Below are 27749 nucleotides of genomic sequence, written 5' to 3'. Positions count from 1 at the left end.
CTTCCGATAACAAGCCTATCTTCCCGTTGGGAGAGGCCTTAAGTCCAGCACAGACCAGCATATTGTTATTGTTTATTCGTATGGATCTTTTATTTGCAAATTATCTAACTATGCAATATTTTTATAACAATACCAATACAATATTCCTAGCTACAGTCAGTTTTATTTTTAAGTACATTCAGCTTTAATTAACGCTTTTAAGTGTAAGCTGGAACGAACTGGGAGCGTAGGGAATGTAATATCGAGTTTTTTATCCGCTTATAACTGTTGCACTGACTTGATTGGCTTTTATCGTCCCAAAGCTAGAAATAATAGTCACTTTACTGAAACGGATATTTTTTGGGTTGTAACAAAACTTCGGTTTACAGTTTATTTATTTATCAAAATAACACACTGTGTTTGGGTTACAAATCTTAAATCTATAAGTACATAACGCACGCATGATATTATGTATATCAAACAGTATTTTTATGGTTAAGTTACAAATAAATAATTTTTTATAATCAATATTTTCTAGAGAATTTTTATCCTTTAGCTGATTTTTAAAAATGTTAATTTTATTACATTATATTATGGAGTTTGGTAATTTATTGTATAACCGAGCACCCTCACACAAAATGTTTTTAATATCATACATCTTAGTTGTTGGCCGCCAAATATTTATTTTGTAATATTTATTTTTATTTCTGAGATTATGATATGTATATCCAAGTTTGTACAGCAAGACACATGTATTATATGTATAAAGGTACGAGTATATAGAGTATATAGATATGTATTTTTGAAGATTTGTAATAGGTAATCCAAATGTAGCTTTGTAAGGGCGTTGTTTATATCTTTAGTTGTCCGTTGTCTCTTATTGCATGGAATGCATTAGAGACGACGGACATTTTTCGCAATACGTAATACGTGAGAGTCCCAAATAAGTTTGTCATCTAATAATAGGTCTAAGTATTTTTCTTTATTAGCTCTTTTTAATTTAATATTATTTATTGGTAGTTATTCATATTTCCGTTGAATTAAATCACATTTCATTGCATAAAACGCACATAACTGCGGAAAATTAGTGATGTATGCCGGTTATCGAACTCGGGTCTCCCGAAAGTGAAAGCCTTTACGACTAGGCTATCACCGCTTCTGACTTCTGTTCATTTCACAATTACTTTTTTTTATGTAATAACACTGGAAAATAATTTAAAGGTAATAGAGGTATTAATAAATGATCCTCACGTAAGTAAATCTGCGAAATTGCAGACATTCCTTCGCTTTTTCGTCCTGCAAAATTCAATAACTTTTTCATGATTCGCGGAACATTAAATAATATTTTATTTGGAGTAATAACAGAAGTATCTATATATTGTGGTACTAAGCATCAACGATATGATTATTGATCAATTTCCATTATTAAGAAGATTTAAAAAAAAAATCTGTTCACGCGCTTTGTCTCGCTGTGTCTAAATAGACACAGCTCACGTCACGCGGTTTGATGAGATCGTCTACGTGGCATTTTAAAGCGTATTTTTGCGTACATTAAACGCTTTAAAACAATTAAAAATATTATTTATCTTTATATTAAAGCACTTAAAATATTTCTGATTTCCAATTTACATTAAACTTAGAACTACCGGTTCGATTCGATAAATAATTGTATTTTCTTGAGAAAGGTTGTTGACTGTTTTAATAGCGTATGGACACTTTACGATATATGTTGGATGTGGCAAAAAGTACGGGACACCTGCTTAGTATGAAATAATAATGATAGATAAATTTGTGAATGGCTGAGATACATGAGAACGCACTTCAGGATTACAGCTTCTTTACTACAATATTAACTCTTCTCTACTACAAATCAAAGACGCTCCCGCTTTTTGTACGTCTTTTAAAGTACAGAACGGATTTGAATCCAGTCTACTGCAATTGGAGCGATTTTAAAGGAAGGGTTATGTGTAATAAATATGCAAATTCTAATTAAGAACAGCAAAAAATTCAAAGATTTTCAATTAGATGGCGTAATTAATATATTGTTGTGCGTTAACATTACTAAAACTTACGAAATAGATTAAATTAATGTACTACGTAATTGTAATATTCATCATATCGACCCATTACCGTCCCACTACAGGGCACGGGTCTTCTCCCACAAAGAGAAGGTGTTAAGGCTGTACCCCACCACGCTGGACTAGTGCAAATTGGTGGACTCCACACACCTTTGTGAACATTATGGAAAACTCTAAGGCATACAGGTTCCCTCACAATTTATTCCTTCACCGTTAAAGCAAGTGATATTTTAATTAAAATAAAATAATAAATAAATATACTACGACAATACACACATCGCCATCTAGCCCCAAAGTAAGCGTAGCTTGTGTACACATAAATACTATAATATACAGATAAACACCCAGACACTGAAAAACATTCATGTTCATCTCACAAACACTCTCCAGTTGTGGGAATCGAACCCACGGCCTTGGATTCAGAAAGCAGGGTCGCTGCCCACTGCACCACTCTTCCGTCGGCGATTTATTAAAAAACGCACATAACTTAGAATAGTTAGAGGCTTGCGCTTGGCCCCATGAAAGTGAAGTCGTTAAACTAGTTAAGGAGACAACAGAGGCTTTCTCTTGCTTAGAAAAGCAGACAACTGAGTCTCCCTCAGGCATATATGAAAAAAATTATAGTAAGGGGTCGCACAATGTACTATTAAACCAAAAATATAATAAAAAATCTAATTCTAATTATATCAACTTGGTTCACCAAAATATTCAATGTATTAGAGGAAAAGACTTAGAGATTGAATTATTTTTAAATGATTTTAACATTAGCATTTTATGTATAACTGAGCACTGGTTGAAAACCCATGAATATTTGTTTAATTTTGGTAACCACCAGGTTGGTAGTTCGTTCACCAGGGTTACAGCGATTCATGGAGGCTCTTTAATTTTATTAAATAAAAATTTAAAATTTAAAAACAGAAACGATATTGTTAGCCTTTCTGTTGAACGGACAATAGAGCTAGCCTCGGTTGAACTAGAGCAATTTATAATTGTTACTGTTTATAGGCCACCCTTGTCAAACTTTGAACTTTTTGAAAAGGTAATGGATGAAGTGTTATTTAAAATATCAAAGTGTAATAAAAAGTTAATAATATGCGGAGATTTTAATGTAAACATTTTAGAAAATAACTCTTTAAGTATCAAGTTATTGAATTTATTTAAAACTTACAATCTATCAAATATGTTCATGGAGCCCACAAGAATAACTGCTACTAGCGCCACCTGTTTGGATAACATCTTTACAAATATAATTCCTATAAGCAAAAATATTATTAGTAAATTAGACTCTGATCATTGTGGTCAAATTATTCAATTTGAAAATGTGAAGAAAAATGTTTCTAAACGTAAAATAACATTTGTTCCTGTAACATCCAACCGCATAGAGAAAATGAGATATAGCCTAGTAAATGACCTCCCATTCCTACCCTCAGGGGCGACTCCAAATGCAATGTACAGCTCCTTTTTCAATACCTTTAATAGACTATTTCATTCTATATTTACTAGTAAGTCGGTTGTGATTACTGATACATTAAATTTTAGTGAGTGGGCGACAGTTGAACTTCATAAAAATAGGCAAAAGCTGTACGAATTGTATGCTGAACGTCAATTTAACACTGGTGATAAGTTTGGGGATTATGTTAAATTGTTTTCCAAGAATTTTAAACGCGCTTGCCACTTAGAAAAGACGCGATACATCAAAAATAAAATTAAAAATAGCAGCAATGCAATCAAAACTACTTGGAACATAATTAATGAGGAGACGGGAAGAGTAACACCACGAAATATTAACTTTAAACTTAATGTAGATAATAAAGCCTTAACAACAGATTTCGAGGTGGCTACTGCTTTTGAAACCTTCTTTACCAACATTCCCGTCTCCACAACAGAATCATTAAACTCTTCACCAGATATGGCTCTCTCTCTATTAAAGGAAAATGTGCCTGAGTGTAACCATTCTTTTAAATTCTCGCATGTTAGTGGCTCTGACGTTATTAAAGCCTTTAAATTATTAATTAATAAAAAAACAAATGATCTGTGGGGCATTTCCGTAAACGTTGTCAAATCATTAATTGATATTGTTGCACCCGATTTAGCCTTAATATTTAATAATTGTATAGATTGTGGTGTGTTTCCTGACTTAATGAAACTTAGTAAAATAGTTCCATTGTTTAAATCGGGTAGTACTTCTGACCCCACTAACTTTAGACCAGTATCCGTACTACCCACTTTCAGTAAAATCTTTGAAAAACTCATTTTAAATCAATTACTTTACCATTTTCATAAGTATAATTTACTTCATATTAAGCAATTTGGTTTCACACGGGGTCGCTCAACAATCGACGCAGGTGTTGAGCTAATACAAAACATATTTGAAGCCTGGGAGGAGTCACGTGATGCACTTGGTGTGTTCTGTGACTTATCTAAGGCGTTTGATTGTGTTCAACACGAAACGTTAGTTAGGAAACTACACCACTATGGAATTCAGGGTGTAGCTCTAGACTTAATGAGTAACTATCTACGCGATAGAATTCAGAAAGTCGACGTGAATGGAAAACGGTCTAATGGATCAGTTATGAAAATAGGTGTCCCACAGGGGTCTATATTAGGACCATTTCTGTTCCTTATTTACATTAATGACCTTCCTTACCTTGCCAAGGATAAACACGGGGTAGTTCTGTTTGCCGATGATACATCACTGACTTTTAAAATAAATCGACGTGAACTAGCTTATGACGACGTAAACAACTCTCTCGCTAAAGTGGTACAGTGGTTTGAAGCTAATAATTTGGTTCTTAACGGAAAAAAAACCAAGTGTATAAAATTCACTTTACCTAATGTTAAACACGTGAAAACCACTGTACTACTTAATAATGAGGAACTGAAACTGGAGGATACGACAGTTTTTCTAGGAATAACGTTAGATTCTAAACTTCAATGGGGCCCTCATGTAAATAATTTATCGAACAGGCTTAGTTCTGCTGCCTATGCGGTAAAGAAGATACGCCATATGACCGACGTAGAAACTGCTAGAGTGGTATATTTTAGTTACTTTCACAGCATTATGTCATATGGAATTTTACTTTGGGGTAATGCTGCTGATATTAGCACTATTTTCGTGCTGCAGAAGAGGGCTGTTCGTTCTATCTACAAAATGGGTCCGAGAGAGTCATTGAGAGATAAATTTAAAGATTTTAAAATAATGACAGTGTATAGTCAGTACATATTTGAAAATTTAATGTACGTCCATAAAAACATTTCTAAATTTAAGAAAAAATGTGACTGCAATAATTTAAACATTAGAAGTAAGAATAAACTTACAGTGCAGTATACTAGGTTACATAAAATTCATAATTCGTTTAAAGGAAATTGCATACAATTCTACAATAAACTACCAATTGACATCTTGGAGATGTCTCTTAAAAAGTTCAAAGTTTGTATTAAACGTAAGCTTATAGAAAAGTCCTATTATAGTATAAAGGACTACGTAAACGATAAAAAAGCCTGGGTGTAAATTATTGCTCTAACCAGGTTGCTCTTCTAATAATTTAAAATGACATTGTGAGATGGCGATAACAAAAAAAAAAAAAAAAACACCCGGCTAAGTTTGTTGTGGGCTTCTTCTTAGTCCGGGACGCGTTTGGAACCCTCGTAGCTTTAGTTTTAAGTTTACGAATGTGGTTATCGCCATCATCTCACTACCGTGTAATTTTTATGTACGCATCAAAAGTGCCACCTGTGGGCCTACTTGAATAAAGATATTTTTGACTTTGACTTTGACTTTGTCGAAGTCCTACACGCTGGGATATAGCCGCTTCCGCAATCGTATTATTAATAATTCCTAACTGCCCCACAAAAGTATCTATATTATAACCTTGTGAAGCCGGGGCTGGTCGCTAGTGAACTAAAAAAGGGGTTCGAAAAAATATTACTAATGCTAAATTTCAATTATAACTACTTCATTGTGATAATTTACGTGATAATTTATTACCATAAACTCAGAATAATGGAATATATCTGATTCCATATTGTAAGGTAAAATAACGGAAGCAGCATCCTCTGTTTTACTACTACCATATAATCAGCGATCACCAACCCATCGGCCCAGTGCGGTGATTACAACCAGTGGCGTGCACAGGGTTTTTGACCAGGGTATGCATAAAGAAGGAAAATGGCATAAAATAGAATATAATATGAGTAATAATTTTTTTTCAGGGTATGCAGTGCTTTCGTGCATGTATGGAGTGCACGCCACTGATTACAACAATATGCAAATCTTCTCGTTGGGACAGACCTTTAGTCCAACAGTGGACTGTTATAGGCTATTAACGATGAACGTTGCTTTTAATAAAATTAAACTGTCCATTACAAAGCTGCTTGGAATTTCAAATGAAGGCGATATAAGAAATTCTAATCCACATAGCTGGCGTCTTTACAAAGCTTTGAGTTATACTCCACGAATTCGTTATGCATGGGAAAATTGCAATTCACGGCCTAGAACTTCGTTAATTTAAACAAATTTACTAACCGACCTAAAAACAGGAGGAGGTTCCTAACGAACGTATTTAGTTCTTATAGGCAGGTTGGTACATTTTACATGAAATATAGGCTCGCACGACTTTCTAAAGGAAAGCAGTGATACGGTTTAGGTTGAGTTGCGCTTGCCTTCACTCTTGCCTTAAAGGTAATCAAATTACACATGGTAGGAAGCACAAACGCCAAAATAGCATTGTACACAGTAGGATTTCAATTGCATTAGCTCTAACTTGGCACGTATCGCTCTGTAATAGCTTTGTGAACCGCGTACCCAAGATCATCGATTTTAATGTATAAAAGCGAGGCGTAGCAGAAAGAGCCCTGCGAAACACTGGTTTAGATATGATGAGCAACAAACAATGGCTACTCGATATGACCGAGTCACTTAGAAAATCAGAAATTAATATGCACAGGCCAGTGAGTTTCCCAGGAGTTGTAGAAGATTCCTACGTTTTTATGATATTACCGTTCGACAATTGTCTCGCCGTATTTCTAAATGATATCGCCTCGTGTTTGAACAGCATACACTAGAAGATCGTCTGGTCTACAGTTTGTTCAGAAGCCATACTGGCGGTCTGATCAGTTGTTTTATTCTAGAACTATGGTAGATAATATCGGACTGGCAGATACTGATTGTTCGTCTGACTCCCTTTAAGAATTTTGAACTTTGTATCAAGCCATGATAAAAGAACGTGCAATTAATCTCTCGCTAGATAGAAACTTAAATCTTATGTTAGCAGTGGAGATAACTTTGATGCACAATTTAGCAGGACTATAACTTTTTAGCTTATCTGTCACAGCAGTCTACATTCAACCGTTAGAGATGTAGGTTGTCTATCAGTTAGGCATAACAAAGCCGTATAAAGTTACCATTAAATTACTTTGTCCTAACTAGCTGTCAGACAGCCCACAGATCAAATCGCTGATTGTCGAAATTGGAAATTTAGAAAGATAAATCTAGGCCCCAAAGGCGGTTAGTTCGAAAGGTTTTTTTTTTAATTTCATTCTGAATAGGGGTTAGACTGACGTTTCATTCAAACTGTGAATGACAATCTGTCATTTCTTAAGTAATAGAGTCACTACAAACATACATACTTGACGTTTCCAAAGTGCTTATAAAATAGGCCTACTTGAAATAAATGAATTCTAAATTTGAATTTGAATATCTATTAAGTTTGAGTTGACTTTTTATTTAAGAATAAAGAAAATCTAATTTTACGGTATGTAATATAACGGGTAAATCAAAGTAAATGTTAAAGTCCTGCATTTATCAATATATTTTTCAACACAGATCTGTTTTAATTGGTATATTGAATTTCGGTTAAGAAAAAATAACACAGTTTTAATATTACAAACGCGAAGGGCTAAATAGGTGGTAAAAGTTTAAAGAAAAGTAATTTGTTCATTGGTATAACTTTTATTTGCTTAAAGCTTTTCCTGTAGCTTACCTCAGGCGACGGGCATAGGAACCGCTTAAAAATTTCTTTATCTCACGGGATATGAAAAATTCTACGCAGACGATTTTGCTGGCATCAGCTTGTTAATTATTATAAGATTTTTGAGAATATGTTATTTTTTTTTTTAATTAAGTACCTATAGCTTGTAAAGTTCAAGTGAGCAGTACTGAAACTTGTATATTTTAACGACAATTTTAAATTGGTGAAACACAAGGGTAGGCAGACTATGGTGTAAAGATTCCTTTGTAAACACAGCACTCTTAAAACTGGCGCCTCAATACTGAACAAATAATGTCATTCAGCAACGACGATTGAGCGCGCTCGCTTAAAGATATTTTGTATTCACGTTAGTATTGATGCCAACCAGTGACGGGAAACACGGACATGGGAAATGCATTTCAGGCTTAGATGCGGACGATGGAATAACAAAGTATTTTTCAGTATTTATTTCACTTCTTTTCGATCCCAATGGTACCAACCGAAAAGAAATACACCCATTTTTATCTTACTTATATGGTGAAAAATGCAAGTTTCTATTTAAAAAATAAAATTATTTTCCCTATCTAAAGCACTAAGCTAGTTAGGAATGCCTGTATTAGCAAATAATATTGAAACCAGCGATTCATCTGTAAGCAACGCCCAAATGAGAGGTTTTTTAGGCAGTAAGAATAATTTTAGTCCACCAATCCGCATTGGGCCAGCAAGATGGACTACGGTGGGCTGGGTGGTGGAAGAAGAGCCTAGCCAGTTACGGTTTATGACGATGACGGATATGACGGTGATGATGATGAAAAATATCTTTGCAAAATTAAATAATTTTGCGCAAGTCTGATTCGTGCTCTTGCGTTATGTCCTCTTTAATTTAATTTTTTACCGCTTTGATAATTATTGATATAACATAAACTTTTATTAAATTAAACATGATATAAAGGAATATGGGCTAGTTAGCGTAGGGCGTTGTCTTTCGTTTCCGAAATCAGATTAATTTATCTCCACCATGTTGTCATAAGAACAACATAAACCGTTGGTAAGTTTCGACATAATCGGTTTACATATGAAAATTCGATGGGTGGGTTCTTTGAGGGGTAATGAAGTTGAATTTTAATTGAAACGGGATGAGTTCGCAGTATAAAAAAGAGAATCATCAAAATCGGACTATGTAAAGAAATGCGTGGACTTCTGCGTAGTTTGTCATTTACTATTCTACAATATGCTGAAAGAAAAGGAGCATAAACAAGCGGCACAGAGCCGTAGATTTTGGAACTCCCTATAAAAGAATTATATCCACAAGTGGACGTCAATCAGTTGTAGTGATAAAGATGATGCTGAAATCTAGTTTTATTATTTTAATAACAATAAATATTTTTTATTAAAGTTTCTGTTCATTAGTACTTACTATAATAGCTACATATCTCATTTATCTCAATGATCGACCACACAAACGCGATCTTCCTATTATCAGACTTGGAGCCGGACTCGTGCCTTTTGTTCTGTATTGGAAACAACAACTGACTATTATGTGTTAGTCGAACGGACGCCGGGATAACATACAAGAAAAATAAAAATGGTATTTATCACTATACCTGTTAACAACAGAACAGAAAGGAAAAAAGTGCTAAAAATAAGTAAGTAGCTATATGTTTTACATATTTAAAAATGTTCTTACGTGGATCATTATTAAAATAGTGAAATACATGTCATATTTTTTTTATCTGTGTGGATTTATATAATTTTCACCTACAAAAGCAAAAAGAGAAAAGTACATCACTGATACGAGGAAACGTAGCAATTATAATAGCTCAGCTAGCTCAGCTAGTGGGCGAGTCAGCACGGTGGATGAAGGTATATTGTGGAAAATAGGGGAAGAAAGTCTGTTTGGGAAACTTATCACCTCATATTATGCTAACTTTTCATGCTAATGTAACTATAAATCGGTAATTCAGCAGCCGTATGACAAGTTTATTCTTGTTTGTTTTAAAATATTCGTATTGATCTGTATTGACAAAGTGAGTATGGAGTTCAGAAGATTATTCATTTGATATCTTGTAATTAATGTAACGTGACATCCTTACGAAATAAACATGACGTCGATAGGAATATTGCTTACTTTTTTCTATAAATAAAAATAATAAGTGGGTATAAGGATGTGCCTACATGTATAGGGGACAAATTAATATACATGAATAATCAATCAAATTCGAAAAGAGCTCGTTTTGGCCTTTAATATTCCAGTAGCCGTGTACACATTTCCATAAATATAAATGGCAATTTTTTCGATTTTAGTACGTATGTTGCAAAATTTAAAGTATTTCGTTTAGTTATTCGTTATCAACAGATACATTTCAATACATAATACACGTAGGTAAGTTTGCATGTTGCCAGTGATGACCTACGGTTCCGAAACATGGTCGTTAACTATGGGCCTTATAAGAAGGCTAAGAGTCACTCAGCGGGCGATGGAGAGAGCTATACTCGGAGTATCTCTACGTGATAAATTCAGAAATAAGGAGATCGGTTGAAGAACCAGAGTTACTGATATATCTCACCGAGTTGTGAAGCTGATGTAGCAAAGGTTGGGGCAAATAGCTCGGAGACGTATGGACGTTGGGGTCCCAAGGTGCTGGAATGGCAGCCCAACTGATAAGCGCAACGGCGGTCGACCCCTAACGAGGTGGACAGACGGCATCCAGCGCGTCGCAGGGAGCCGCTATGTCCAGCAGTGGACGTCTATCGGTGGATATGATGATGTTCCTATCAAAGCATGAGTGGTTTTTGTGATGCTGAAAATACTATTCTATTAAAAATGTAATGTAACCAAGTATAGTTACGCGTAATGTTGAATGAGAATGAGATGGCGCACGTTTATTTATAGGCAGAATTAGTGTAAAAATCTGTTCGCAACACCATATCCATTCACTTAAATGACTTTTACGCTTCTGGTTGCCTGTAAAAGATTGGTATGTCGAGATAAGACCGCCAAATTCTACCTCCTACCTAACTTTATTTTGTTTTGTATTTACACTTCATTTATATTGTTGTGTGGTGCACATTAAAAATGAATTCATTAATTGTATGTTGAGTGTAAAATTAAAAGAGAGAAGTACCTTCATATAAAATGCAGAAAATCATGTTCAATCACTCAGCAAAAAATATAATAGACTTTTATTTCGAGCCATATTTATTGCCTTGCCTGCGCTCACTATTATGGATGCGAGGACAATAAATGTATTTTGTTACGACAATTCGATGTATCAAATAAGTACTTGAGTCAAAATGGCTACGCGATATTGTGTAACATGACCATTTTAGCAATTATATTATGTTCGGTTGTATTAATTATTAGCATATTTTAAGTATGGGTGTACCCCTATCTCTCGCCGTGTGGTGACAGGGGTTCAGAATACAATAATTGTTTTCAAACGAACGAAGCGAGTAAGGGAATATACCGCAGAAAGGGCAGCAGCGTTCTCTGTGCGACTACTACCATTGGAAGAGGCCTTTAGTTCAGTAGTGGATAGTATAGGTTCTCGATGATGATAATTTCACTACCATAACCATACAAGCCGATTCATTCAAAATTCCTCAGCGCCTGAAGACTTTGAATTCAGAAGACTGAGAGGGTCGAGGATCCTGCTTTCCGAGTCCAAGGCCTTGGGTTCGATTCCCACAACAGGAACATTTTTGTGTGGTGAACATGAATGTTTTTCAGTGTCTGGGTGTTTATCTGTATATTATAAGTATTTATGTATATTATTCATAAAAATATTTATCAGTCATCTTAGTACCTCGAGCTACGCTTATTTTGGGGGTAGGTGGCGATGTGTTTATTGTCGTAGTATATTTATTTATTATTATTTATAAATCGACAAAACCAATAATAAACTATAATCCAATATATATCTAGAGACATTAAGATTCATCACAGACATCGAATTTACAACCTACTTTTTGTAGAAATCGGTTAAAAATATATACCTAATATTTATAAAATATTAAGTTGTTCTCATTACGCAATCGCAAGCAAAGCAAGTAGGTACCTATAAACGCCTCTGCATCGAATTCAAAGAAGCCGGCGGCAGTTTTGTACAGAAATGCTATAATTAGGCAAATTTGAATGGAATCGGTGCGCTCATTGTTTTTTTGAATATTCGTTTTCATTATATAAAATATATTCTTTCAAGTTTCTAGTAAATGTCTTTAACTTCTACATCAGCATGTAAAGATGTCACGTGGAACAACCCGGTAAGCAATTTGACGTGCAATAATACCCTTTCTTGTCTAGATGGTTGGTTAGATAAGCACAACTGTTTTTTTTTGTTTAAATAATATATTCCTACCCTTTTCTTTGGACACTCGGCGATCGGTACTGTAATTGCCTTTTTATTGCGTCAAGTTCTTTTTTATTCTTATATCCATTGGATTAGTACACATAATAGCAGTTCATTACAGATCTATAGGTACTAATTGCATATGTTCTCTAACGAAGGTAAAATAAATTATATTATTGAGCAAGTGTTCAAGTGTTCCGTACATCATGATGAATAAATATGTAGGCTCATTTTGACGGCAGCGATCCTGCTTTCTAAGTCAAAGGCCGTGGGTTCGCTTCCCACAACTTTGAAAAGTTGGTGTATTGAACATGAATGTTTTCAGTGTCTGGGTTTTTATCTGTATATTATAAGTATTTATGTATATATTATTCATAAACATATTCATCTGTCATCTTAGTACCCATAACACAAGCTATGTAGCTTACTTTGGGGCTAGGTGGCAATGTGTGTATTGTCGTAACTACAATGATGTAACTCAAAGGAAAATAAAAAAAATATTTGAAGGATTAAACACGTCTGGGTTTTTCCTCCCCGACGTCCACCTTGCGACCTTAGCAGAATTCATGTTTACCGTCCAACGACCGATTACAAGACTCTTTCTTAAATGCCGCGTCTGTAGAGTGCATTCTTCATTTCAACTCATTTCCGGCTCTCTAGACCGCTCTCAGACTGGACCGGTCCCCTCAGATTAAGAGGAGTTTAGGCCTTAGGTAGTCCACGCTGGTAAACTGATTGGTAGACTTCATACGGCCTTCAGAAAGTTTTATTTCACCGTGTGATATTGAATTGCGTAAAGAGCGCTTTAGTTTCGAAAATTAGAGATGCGTGCTGCGGATCCCGAAAGTCACTGGGCTATCTCACCGTGTGATATTGAATTGCGTAAAGAGCACTTTAGTTTCGAAAATTAGAGATGCGTGCTGCGGATCCCGAAAGTCACTGGGCTATCTCACCGTGTGATATTGAATTGCGTAAAGAGCACTTTAGTTTCGAAAAATTAGAAATACGTGCCGCGGAACCCGAAAGTCTATCACCACTTCTTAATTTATCACCGGAGTACATTACCTAAATAAAATGACAATACTAAATATGCTACTTACACCAATGGTCGAATCTGGTTGTCGGGTGCCAGTTCTCTCGGTGTCCATCGGTGTGCGGATGTGCTCAGGCAAAAGTGCGACCAGGTTGGTTGTAATTGGTTGGTAGCGCAAGATCAGCACGCAAGTGGATACCAAGGTGTATGCCAGCAGAGTACCTGTGTAAACAAGATACAAAATTGTAATTAAATTCTCAAAAACTATAACATGTTGAGGTCTTCTTATTTTCAATTCTCTCAGGCCTGGTCTGGTGAGACCTAGTTAGTTACCTTACTGACAAATGCGTACCGATTGTGTTAGCGTTCGAGTAGGTTTTCGCGTAGAAACCGATTTAGGTTATGAGGGGAACCTGTGACTATATAATTAGAAACATACAGAACCCTCATTGACCCATTACTGCATGAAGTGCATTGTGTCAAAAAACAGTGCAATCGCCCCGCGCACGTTTTACTTCACACCCACAGAATGTTGCTAGATCTCAAACTTATTTTTATATTTTATGGTAAACGTTTAGGACATCAAATAATTATGGGCAACTGCTAAATGTAATGAAGTGTCTAACCCCCTGTCCGAGGAACACTACTAAAGTGAAGTGGTTTTTGATGCTTCAATATCAGCCATGTATACGGTTTCAGTATGTTCTTAAAATAACTAACTTCAGTGCCTGTGACTCTAACCCTAACAAATAACCCTAACAGGTTAACGGGATGATATTGCAGTAAAAGATTACCTTTTAGATTTAAAAAAATAAAGGATAAGGTAAGGGAAAATTTTACGTATTAGTAAAACCGATAATATGTTAATGAATAATTAGAGACACCTCAATGCACCTAGACGTCAAAGATGCCAACCGACATTAATATATGCGTGAGCACACATTAATGTCACATCGTATATTCTATCAATGAAAAACAACGGATCTAATCCATGAATAATGTATGATCAACCTCAAGCAAGTCTTTGCGCTGTATTTACGGATCACTTGTTCCATTGTTGTGCGAAGTAAATAGACATTGTGCCCAGTGGCGTGTAATACATAATATAATATGCAAAAAGCACTACCTGTGAGGCTAAGATGCGCGCCATGATAATTATGTTTACCCACTATCTCCACCTTATCTTTAACAAATGGGACAAGCAATTGGAAGACAATTATATCCGGCGTTATGGAAACATCAAGTTTAAACTTCTAGATGGAAATGTAGAATTACGTCATTGACTGACATTAAATTATTGAGCTTGTTGTTTAGGAAAAGCACACTTGACTGGTGTTGTCACAGCTTATGACACAGATATGATTATATGATAAGTCCTAGTTTAAGATCGACACTAATGGCCTACAGTTGTAAAACGAAATGAAAAACTACCAGCGTCTAGTGGATATCGCAAACCACCGTAAATTCTTAAACAACAAGATACAAAATCCACGTCGACCATTTTTCATTCGGTCCATACACATGTTTATTTACTATGTACTCTTTGTTCCCTTAAAAAAATGTTTCTTTTTTTGTGGCTCCCAAATAAACATTTTTTTCTTTATTTCAAATTCCAATGTTTTGATAGCCACCCTTATGCATAAAAAGGGAGTTTTCTCTAATAACTAAGAACTGTATCTGTCTGCCCGGCCGTCCCTGTTGTCAGCTGTCATTTATATTAATACCTCTGTCACTAATGTACACTAAAAGGATGGATGAAAAAAAAACTTTTCCAGGTCCATTTTAAGGACCTGGAAAAGTTTTTTTTTTACCATGTTGTTCTCTGAAAAAACGTTTTGAGTCAGTACCTACTATCTGGGTACCTACATCTGTTTTATTCCCTCGCTCGGAGCTCTGCGGTAGTAAAATACTATAATCTTAACTAACTGAGCCTTATCAGCTTGCTCGCTGGTTGCATCCACAATTTACGTTGTCATAATATATTTACCGAGATTTTTTGGGAATTGGGTAAAAATTTTAGTATGCAATACATTTTCATTACCATCATCATGAGCATGAGATGAACGTAGGCCCCCTTTTTTTAAAGAAATGTGTATACCGAGCTACCTCCCATGCTGACTGAATGCAAATTTTCGCAATCTTAGATAATATTGAGTGTCATTATTAGGTATGACCGGAATTCATGACTCTTTTTTCATGACCAATAGAGGATACATGAGTATAGGTTGAAAAAAGAAGAAACAAAGCAAACTCAAAAAGCCTGTTTGGCCGTTCTTGAGTGGAAAAAGTTGAAATCGGGCTAGCTACAGGCGAAACGAACGGTCAACTTACTAGTTTTTGAAGATAAGAATGTTAGAGTATAAAATGTTACATTATTAATCGTAACAGGTATACACAGATAATTAAGAAAGAGGAAGAATATAAGTATATACAAGTTCACATGACCAAAGTCAACTTGGACCTACTGAGCAAGCGCAATTTGCTGGCTTGCCACACCTTTAATATACTTTATTAAAATTTGCTTTCTCTTCGCTAACGAGTTTTTCATTGGAAAACATGCTAACGTCGTGAGAAGGCACTAGATTAATGGGATATGCCAGATATATTGGGGTCAGTGTCCTATCCTTGAATGGAGATAAAATTGCTTGGATACAATTTATATCAACTCTCTTTAGTCAAGTGGCTTTGACGGTCGTGGCTTAAAGATCCAGGTCGGCCAAATAGTTGTTAGTTTTTGCAATTATTAATCAAGAGATTCTCAGACGGAATTATTACTAACAAGTGATCGTAACGGTTTAAAAATGCTGCGTTTACCAGTGCAAGCTCGCATTCCAACACCTCGGACCCCAACGATCTTCGGTTACTCTGGTCTTTCTACAGATCCCCTGTTTCCTGATTTGATTACCAAGAGATACTCTAAGAATAGCCCTATCCATCGCCCGCGGGGTGAACCCGAGCCTTCTTATGAGACTTATAGTGAGTAACCACGTTTCAGTTATAAGTCATAACTGGCAACACGTACTGTTGGGAGACTGGTCTGCAGGCACTGATAAACGAGAAGATGTCACCGAGCGAGGATGAATTTACTTAAAATTATTCGCATCTGACGACTCGATATTATTATACGAACCTAAAAAGCAACTGTTGAAATTCCGAACAAAATTAAAAACTGATGCCAATTACCCTGATATATGTGAGCACAAAAAACTCACGGAACACCTGTGACGGGTTTTACAAAGCTTTTTCAGGTGAGTGCAAATTTTCCGGCGTGTACTAGCAAATAAACGGGTGCAAAATTCATGTTCGCAATAACCCTCTACGAGTACCAATAGCACTTGTTTCCTGTGAGTACAACAAACTGAACGCTTTTTATTACAGTCTTCGTTATATTCACCATATTAAAATTAGGTTTATTATAAAGTATTGGGCTAAATTTATTGCGAGCTTTCTAGACCAAGGCGCGTTTGAACCCTTGTTACATTTTTTTTTGTACACCACATCACCTCACAATAACAATGACAACAAAGTATGAACGCTATGTTAAAGTATGATCCTGTAATAAAAACTTAAAAAGAGAATTGTAGAATTATGTTTTACTATGGTATTATAATGTTGTCACATATAAAATTATACATACTATTTTATAAGTTAATAAATATATATTTCTTATTGATAGATAATGTTACCGTATAGGTGATGCCCGCGTGGAATTGTGCCAAAATGGCTGTTATGCTAGCGCATTTCCGCGCTGAACAGCGAGGCTGATCCTTTGCGCAAAAAATGAGCCAGCCCTTCTGCTGATGAGGCAATCAGATCGACCGATTAAAAATTTAAACAATCAAAGTACGATTGAACAAAGTACTAAGGTAATCGATTATTCAATATTCGTATAGGCACTTCGACGTTGTTCTGATACGAGGTTTTTCCTAGGACCAGGATAAATAAATTTATAGGTACATGGGAATCTCTGTCATCGACCCTGTCTTAAACAGCCCACCAACAACATCATATCTAATAAAAGTATATGGTTTCTAAATAGGCAGAACGGTAGACATGTTTGGAATAGGTAAGTGGAAATCGATTTAAGAGAAATCAGATTAACCCTTAGCTATTTCTCCGAACCCCGAAAGATTTGTTCTACTCTTGGATTAATTAACATTAACTATAACGGTAATGTTTGCCGCTTGTACTTTATTACTAGCGTCTTTATTAAAATGACTGATGGTACCTACACACAAAGACCGTTTGATTAAGGTTGATGTTTTGCATTGTGTGTACAGGTCGGATGCCTTGTGCCGTGGGGTGATACTGTTAGGGTATTACAGATATATTTTATTCCAATAAAACTCATAAATGAATAAATCCACCTTTTATATTATGCACACTCATTAATAAAGCAAGAGCGCTTTAAAGAGGGATAATCTTTATTGCGTTTTTCCACAATAATCATATAATCCGATTTTAAGTCCGAGATTAAATATTTTTTAATCATAGAGATATACGAGTGCAAGTCCACTGCAAGAGGTTTTTTTACCTTTAAAATATCAGTCTTTGAATACCTGGATTCAAGTCTGAATCCCAAGGCTTTAACGACGACGAAGAGGGATTTTTTTTTTTAAGAGTAGTAACTCGTAAGTCATTCCTATTTTCATGGAAACCTAAAGCTGCAACAGCTGCTTCCAGTCACCTTCTTGTTGTTATCTGTCTAGAAGACTGGAAGTCATCCCAAATTTTGGTACACGTCTCCATACAAGAACACGTCTGACTTACTTACTAATAACTACCTAACGGTTGTTAGGTAGATAAGTTACCTTACAACTGATTATCCAGCTATCTAATCCTTTGGGCTATTACAATACAATACCGAGTACAACCGTAAAATATATCCTTCAACGAGTGTCGATATAGCTTATCCCAAGACAGACTCCCAAGAGAGCCCGCTAAATGATTTGAATTTTTGTATTAAATGAGACATACTAAGACCACTCTATACGAGGCTTTATGTGGAGGCTACATTGTCAGTCCATAGCTAAGTTATCACAAACAGGACACAGTCGTTAGGTGCTGAGTGCGGCTAAATGAGTTCAGGAGAACTCAAACTTCATTAACTCCTATATAGTTTATCACAGCGAAAAAAAGATATGTGACTCTTAACTCTATTTCTGACTAAATGATTATCCGCTATAAATAATTCAGTAACATTTTCTTTATAAAAAAAAGTTGTCCGTAACGAAAATTTATTAAACCTTTTTCTTTATTATTTTAGATATAAGTATTGAAAATTTTGGTTGTTTTAAATTTTTTAACTGCTTGTTTATACTGATATTTCCTCCAAGTATACGTAGTTTGAATCTAAATATGATTTTTTTATTTAGTATACTTACCCCAACGGCTCCCAAAAATCATAAGAAATTAAAGTATGGAGATAATAACATCTAACTGTGTTTAATGCACGTCAATTGAATTATTAAGTCTTCATCATCATATCAACGGATATACTTCTACTACCGAATAAAGGTATTTTTTTTATATTTATTTAGGAAGTTATCAATTCCACAGTTTTGTGCTGTGTGTGTTTAACGGCTACCTGCGCTACGCTTGTTGTTGTAATATATCTAGCAGGGTCGACCAAAGCTGCGCTTACCAGTGCGGGGCTGACATATCAACACCTTGGAACCATAATACCCACCCGTTCTCCGAGATATGTGCTATATATGAAGTCTCGATATTGATTGAATAATAAACTTCACACCGAACACATAATCGCAATATTTTACTTTTATTATTGTCGACTAGCGAATGAATCTTTAACCGGATTTCTGGCTTATAATTTTCTTTTCCAATCTCCCAGGCGTAGTTAAAAATTTATAAAAAAAGGTGAGAGTTTCACGACACGCTGTCTTCCCACGTTTATGATCGTCGAGTTACTCTGGTAAATAAGTTTATATCTCAGAAATTTAGTAAAAATAAAAAAGTAATATTACGTTCAAAAAACCTAGAATCCTACCATTTTTAAAATAAAATTAATATCATGAAAGATAAAGACAAACTACCAACTATTCTCGCGAAGTAAGAGTGTAATACAACATAATCAAATGGTCACAGAATGCATTTCCTGTAAAGACTTCAATGGCAGAGAATCAGTGTTTTCATTATAAAATCTCGTCTACTTTTTTGCTGCATCGTAAACAATAAAAGTAGCCCAGCAGTTCAACGTAGATACTAACTTAGGCAGGTATGAGACCATGTATGAGACCCGCGGGTATCAGCGGGTTGATGACAACTGTATTCTGATCAACCGTCATCCCACGCAGGTTTTGTTTGTGCAAATATAGGAGGCGATGATAGCCTAGTGTTAGGACGTCGGCCTCGCTTTCCGGACCCAAGTTCGGATCCCGCAGGAAACCTGCATCCCTAAGTATAATGTTCTAAAAGGCGCGTGGAGTCCATCAATCCCCACTGTGCCACAGCATAAACCCTACTCAAGTGTGGGAGACTCGTGTCTTGCAGTGGCCGTTAATGAGTTCATATGATGATGACTACATAAAGAAGACCAATTAAGTAAATTTTAAGTTCAAACAGCCTATCAATATTCCCGCTGAGAGCAGGCTCTCTCGGCAGCAAGTGAGATTAGATCTAAAACCTTACACGCTACTCTAATGCGGATTGTCGGGATTTAACGTTTACCACATGCCTTCGGGCGCAATATAGGCACGGCAGGACCTCGTTATCCATTGTCGATCACGATTATTACTACATCTAGTAGTAGAAACGTACAGCTATTCCGTGAGAATACGATAACAATACATTTTTGTCTTAGACAAAATATTTCAGCTGTACATAAAACGTATAGCTGAAATATTTGTAGCTCTAAAATATGTCCCCGAGTGTAGGAGAAACCGCTGGAACTTAATCGGATAAGAACGCTAACTTTCTCAGTAACTATGCATTCTATGTCACTTGCTACAAGTTTAAAAGCGTACTTCGAAGTTCACATCCCGTAACGTAACCACGATCGAGGCAGTTCTACCGGGAAGTCTGGGAAAAACATCATAGATACTCAGCATCAAATTAACACGACTCTGTGTTTACAAAGTTTAAACACACTGTATTTAGTTTGCGGCTTAAATCCTCACATACAAAGGTAACAAATGCTACTTGGAAAAGTTAGCCTTTGTATCTTTGAGCTAACACATTTAATTACATTTTATAGTTCCAGCGCAAAGTTTTTCAAAAGGGTGGGTGTTGAACAAAAGATAGTAAATACACCTATAGCTGTAATGACACTAAGTAGAAATAATTTTTAATTCTTACCCTGTTTTTTGTTATTATTCTTTTTACAAAGCAGACCAGTTTTTATGAATAAATATACAACGTGTAAATGAAAACCGAAATATTACTTTACAGGCTTTAGAGGTACATATATATAAGGTACTTACTGTCTCTGAGAATTATCTGTGAAACCGAAACGCTAATAGTTTTTGAGTAAACAACTGTCATAGTTTTTACTAAGGGAAATCAGATAGTTTTCACTAAAATTTTAAAGTAGTGCTACTTAAACCAAAATGTGCACCGCTTGGGGCTGGCAGTTTTGTCTATTGGTACTCAAATCATAAGAAAGGAAGAAAGAAAATGCATTTATTCATGTCCAGACAGAATGGGTGTACAGCTAAGCATTTGCAAAACAAATCAAGTTCATTATATATGGCATGGTCTATGAAAATACACGAGTATTTTTTTGTAGAAATACTTTTAGAATATGGTTACGTGCTAAAGATTTCGTTTGTAGATTATCCTCCTATTTATATGATAAAAAACGACATAATGGGTAGGCATAATTATCTCGTGGCGCGTATATTAACTCTACAAGAGGTGTTTAGTTCATAACGCACAATTGCAAATATTTGTTTACAGTCACAAATAGGAATGTCACGCTTAATATATCATAGGAAAACCCACTGACCTCTATTAAATTATACTAAGCGGTCAGTGGGAAAACAGCAGCTCGGTGTATCTTGATAAAATAGGAACACTATAAATTGTCACGGCACGCTGATAATAATTTATTCAACTAGGTAACAGAATGTATAAGCAATTTTAGAACCTTTCTACCCATTCACTGAGCAATTTAGTAAAATTGACATAAATGCGTTTTATTAAGGTTAAATCTTATCTGATATCGCATTGGATCTAATAAATTGTTATAGGATGAATTTCATTATATGGTTAAACGTTAGTAAATTCATCAAAGCATAGCAAATTACCAATAAACCAAATTTTATTGTAGTTGGGTTTCTGTATATTATTAGTTATAATAACGATAAAAGCAATTGAATTGTAAATAATTAAAATTAAGCACATTAATTTAGAGCCGAAACTAACTGTGACTTATTTGATTTTACGAGTAATATACGCAGACAAAGTGTGGTGTTATTCAAATTATATTTTAATTCAATTCGACATTAAAGTCCGAGAGCGCATAGACATTTTCGGTTGTGATTGTGGTATAATAAATTATACATTACCTACTTGATATATTCATTATTTACGTCTCCTTTGTAAAACGATATAGCCAGTTAAATAACGTTGAGTATAATAATTATAGAGTATATTAATATTATTGACATAAATAATATAACAAAAGTGATTTTGAATATTTATGATAAACTAGATGTATATTATAATTTAAATATGTAATTTAAATAATATAAAATAAAGTGGAATGTTAATTTTGTCCTAGAATTAATAGTATAGTAGTATAGTAATGACATGTATAAAGATAATTTTCAAAGATTGATTTATAAAAATTATATTTCTTCATATAAACTTGTTGTTACCAATATTTGCCGGTCAAGTAATACAGAGAACAGGTAAAAATGGCAGGTCCACCAATCAATCATGGAGCATCTGGAACTTGTAGTAGAATGAAAAATAAAAGATCCAACCATATTCAAGTAACGCAGATTCAGGTAACAATAATAAATAATTCATTTACTCTATTTATGAATATATATGTTTTCTTTTTAAACTTAGAACAAGAAGGTTTCTGTAACCAGCATTGTTAAGTTATTACCAAGCTTTTTATCTTTTTTTATTACAGTAGGATACTAGCATTTCTATAATATACGGGTATTAATTCCCTTACGTTTAATAAAAGCGTTGCACGTATTGAGAGCCATTCCCAAGAGCTTTTCAAGCACGCCCTTATAATTGCCTACGCCCTCTTAAAGCATTGTTCCACTTTGAGATTCTAAAATAGTTCACATAACTAATACTTATTTAATGACAATTCATTTTCGAATAGCTTCGTGATAATTTAAATTTCGTGTTTTAAAAATAACTAATTTATTCTAAAAAAATTAACACGAAATTCAGTTTACAATCCGATGCACCTAAAAATAACCTGCGTAGCAAAATACAACTAAATAAAATCTAAAACTTCTTCGAAACCACCTTAGCGAGGCATAGTGCCTAAGTTGCTGACATTGTTCTTTGAATGTTCAAACGAATTTTTTGGCTAAGGTAACTGACAGCCCTAGGATCTCTGGCAGACTCGTTGACCCTTTTTGACAATTCTTTGAAAAGAGCTCCAGCTTTATCCCAAATTTCTAGTCCAAAAGGCACAAATTGAAACTGCTATCAAGGTTTTCATTGTCCATTCCTCGTGAATACTATTTGCTACTAATATATTTATTTTTAGTAGACGCATATTAAAGTCCGTGGAGCCTTATAAATACCTATTTATTTTAAAAATAACGTACTATCACACGTTTAATGTCGTGAATAATTTAAAAAGTAGAAGGTGATTTTCGATCATGAAATTTTCATATGTATTGGTCCCTAACAAAAAAATACATTCCTTTATTAAGACAACCTTATGTCTCCGTATTTCGTCACGTAGTTTAGGAGATAATACAATGTACAGTCGAAACATCGCACTTTAAGAACAATGAATAATTCAATCGCACTACTACGTCGTCTTCGTTGCGAGTGAAGAGTTTACGTATATGAGTAAGGTGTTATACTCGCGCAGCTCATATGCTTTAAAACATTTCATTACCCACAGTTAACCCGTGTGAAACAGTGGAGAGCAGTTAGTTCTAAATAAAGTACATAAGCTAAAGATATGTGGAGATTTATTCATTATGAGAATTCGGGGAATCCCAAATATATTTTTTTTTACTGAATACTGAATGCACATGAATGAAACATTGGGTTACTTATTTTAGTCGCGCTTCAATTTAATTTGCGAGAGTTTAAATTATTGTTTCCATATTATTTTAGTGAGTGATCTCTCACCGTTGCGCCAGGAAGGTCGTGAAATTATTTTACTGAAAATCACACTGCAGTCTATCATTGTAAGGCCTATCAGACTTCATTTCATCTATCATACATTCCAACTATTAAAACGCCGAGTATTAGGACAAGAATAATTTAATTAGAAGGAAATCGTTGAACGGGATGACATGACATCTGTCAGCTACAGATTAATAGAGCTGAGACTGGGCGATAGTGAAAAATTACGACACTATATTAGGGATGCGCCACAGCATTTATGTAATAGTGCTGTGATTTTATCTATTAAAATTGAAAATTGCACATTCCCAAAGTATACAGGTCTCACATGGGCACATAAACGTGGTATGTACACGTGTGTCCAATGCTTAGCGGTTAATGAAAAGACGCACCAAATTTCTTTAACAAGTATCCTTTAATGGTGCCCTGTTCTTCTATCATGGTCGTTGTCTAATACCGCCCGGGAAAGTTTTTTAAATTACCACGCGAGCAAAGCCGTGGGTGAAAGCTTTTATTATCTATATATATATATATATATCATTTATATATATATATATATATATAGCATATATAAATATATATATCACAGAGAGTGCATATCATATATGTAGTGTATTTTATGGTGTGTGTGGTGGATTCAATTAATAAATTTTCTTTTTCAATAAGTATTAGCGCCTGATTCAAAAACCGTTGGATGCACTGTTAAACCAAACAAGTGTACTGAGTCTCTCACCGAAACCTAAACCGCCTTTGACCACAAATATAAAAATTTATTCACAAATATTATTAAAAAACTACTAAACCGAAGTAATGTAATTTCAATGATACCTATTCGAAAGCATCACCTACCAAGTGGAAAAAAATGCTAGTTGTGATAGAAATAGTGGGTAAATCGCTACTTAAGATACGCATTGAATTAAAAATCAAATGTTTCTAATTAAATGGTAACTTACCAATGCTCATCATTTCCACCAAAACTTCCAGCTGGACGAGAAGTGAGATGACAGCAGCAGAGATACCGCCGCAGACGGTTGCATACGCCGGTGTTCCAGATCTCTCCGATACGGTTGCTAGTCGGCTAAAAACATTGACTTAATCACTAAAATTATAGTAGAAATCGGATTTAACAAGTTGGTACAGAGTATTTGTATGAATAAAACTAAATAGTCAGCTGGATTGTATCAGATCATAATATTTTTCAGCAAATAGTATTTTTTTAATCCTTCTCTCTCTATAGAAAAAATACTTTTCATTTTCGTCAGTGCGCCTAAAATTGAAAGACTTTATTTACTACCACTTATATTTAACTAGATGGCATTTACCTACTAAACAAACGTATGTAGTCCTTAAGAATGACATGGGGATGAAAACTCAACTGCATTTCCGGTTTTTGGTACTTAATTTAATGTTTATTTAAAGAACCCAACTTAGTTTTGACCACAAAGTAATTCTTACTAACTTTCCGACAATGTAAATTAAATTAAAGCATTAAAAACCCTTCAGTACCCATTACCACCCTCGCGTAGCGTATATAATTTAAATTTTCATTCTCCCTGTTTTAATAATATGAAACTTTACTTTCGTTTGAATATCATTCAGGGAAAGTATATAAAAAAAAAATTCAAAATTAATGTTAAATTGGCACAAAATAGAGTGACGTACGGCTATAGGAATGAATCCATATCTTTCCATGCTGCGTTCAGGAATCGAGTTCTGATGGACATAAATTCATACCTGTGCTAGTAAGAGTATTGCGTGTGGCGACCGCGCGAAACATTCGGTTGCGATAATGAAGCATTGTTGACCCTAGTCAGTTCCGGAATGTGTGACCGCATTTAGAGGTCACAATTAGACCGTTTTATTTCTTCTATTCCTCAGGCAGATTAAGCGCCTCAACTCTGCTAAACATTTTGATCCAGAAATGAATGTTTTTATTTATCCACGCATTCATGCGATTTAAAGCCGAGCAAATATTGTGAAATGTTTTTTCACCAAAACAAACAAAAGTTTTTAATACTTCACCATTGGTATATATACAATATGTGATGTTTCAATATCCATTGATTCTATCCATTGTATTTATTATGGAATCACTTCTTGCATAACAAATCCTTTTCCACAAATGCACTATAAAGGAGAGGTAGTATATTTCTGTTACCTTGTTAAGGTGACGGTTGACTTTATCCTGGCAAAAAAAAGCTTTTGCTTCTTATTTCACAGTAGAGTGGGCTAGAAATAGCAGCTTTTCAGGTTCGTTGCTAACGTTATAGAGTATTCATGAATTTGTGTTACTTATGTTATTCTTATTGTATTTTAGTACGTAACATTTTCTTTTAGAAATAATTGTAAGAAAATAAAATATTTGTCATGCATTCAACTTTAAATGTCATCCTTTTTATATAAAATGCATTGTCTATCAAAGGTATACTTAATATTTAAACGAGAGGTGTTAATCGCGTTAAGTATGAGTTGAAGCCTAACAATGATAAAATAAACGCAAGTATATATATTTTGATCGGATTAATGGTCCCTATGACAACAACAAAAAAAAAATAGAATGCAATTAAACGCTGATATATGAACATGATATATATTTAATTACATTAAATGAATGACTTTAAAATCTCTATTTCCTTATTATATTTTAGTTCTACTTATTTTTAGTTTCATTACAAAATTAGTATTCGCCGTTTCAACTCGTCTGTTTCAGATATTCCAGCAACTCCTAAGCGTTGTTGTTGTTTTGCCGTACCAAAACTTAAATGAATTCTCTGTTCTGAACTATTGGTCGTTTTCCTAAGAGATCAATTCAATTCAATTTCAATTCAGCAGAGTTAGTCTGTCCAGAAATAATTCACTTATTCTCGTTTCAACATTCTGACGGATTTAGTCGAATAACTTTGTGCGCCCGCTTGGGAGATTTCCAGTCTGAAAATTATACTGAGTGACCAACAGATTTCTATCACTATCGAGTTTGCTCGAGCCAATATTTACTATTTCTATTTAGAAGTTAGCTATGGACGAAGCTGCGATGGTCACTTTGAAAGCTTAGTTAGTTAACCGTGCAGTTCGAGTTTGTTAATATGGTTATTTATACTTAAATATAAAACTTGTAACATAACTTTAACTCTTTGTTTCTTTGCGTTATTTAGTCCTACAAGTTAAGCACAGCTGACTAGGTTCTTAAACTGTACTACTGTAATACTGTACTACTGTAATATACTGCCATAGATTGTTATTTATACATTAAACATATTTAATTTACTGAGAATACTAGCATTACGTTAAATAATTACGTATCTAGATATATAAATTGTGCATTACATATTTTTGTTGTTTTATTTATAAATGAATAAATAAAACAACAAAAATATATTACTAACCATATTTTTTTTCTCAAAATATATAACTAGTTTAAAGGATACATTTCTACAACGTAATCGGAACTCAGTAAGCAAAATAAACTCAAATATATTATATTCTGAAATAAATATACTTAATACAAAAAAAACATGTCAAAGAGGAAGTATTGATAAAATCAGATTGTATTCCTTTACACGGTTTTTATAAAACGTCAGAGATTGAGATCGCCTTATCAGTATTGCTGTTTTAACAGTTGACTCCTCCACTGTTAAAGCAGGTAGCTATAGGTTTTTGTCTGACCAAGCGAATGGTAAAACCATCGCCTATAAATGGAATAACACTAAATAGGGCATGCAGAGAACACGTCTTGCAACCTGCCGCCCTATGTCCATCAACTTAAGACATAATATGTGTTAAGCCTTATGTGCCTGTAAAACACCAGCTACAACACCGTTTAAACTGACACAGCCACAATGCTGCTTTGCGCCAGAAATAAGGATGGCCGTAGTACTTCCTCGGACAAGCTGTTACCTAAAAAGCTCCCCTACTAAATAAAGTGATTTGGTGAATTAATGTGTAAATGACTAGCACATATAATTTGGAATTTACGAAACTTATATTATTTAAATTAATGGTAATCTTTAAAATAATTGTTTTATAAATATAACCTAAAATAAACTAT

General features: G+C 34.6%; 1 protein-coding gene across 1 annotated transcript in view; it reads right to left on the bottom strand.

The window, feature by feature from the left end:
- Positions 1–27749, bottom strand: part of LOC120636254 (probable cationic amino acid transporter) — a 132902-nt gene that overhangs the window by 9578 nt on the left and 95575 nt on the right. The window contains exons 9-10 of the mRNA XM_039907641.1: positions 24658–24782; positions 13476–13630 (exon numbers count right to left, since the gene is read on the bottom strand). Of these exons, the coding sequence (XP_039763575.1) occupies positions 13476–13630; positions 24658–24782 (280 nt within the window). The remainder of the gene's footprint in view (positions 1–13475; positions 13631–24657; positions 24783–27749) is intronic.

This window comes from Pararge aegeria, chromosome Z (genome assembly GCF_905163445.1).
Source record: "Pararge aegeria chromosome Z, ilParAegt1.1, whole genome shotgun sequence".
Lineage (NCBI taxonomy): Eukaryota > Metazoa > Arthropoda > Insecta > Lepidoptera > Nymphalidae > Pararge > Pararge aegeria.
Note: the sequence above shows the minus strand (reverse complement) of the source record. Positions and strands in the feature narration are given on the sequence as shown.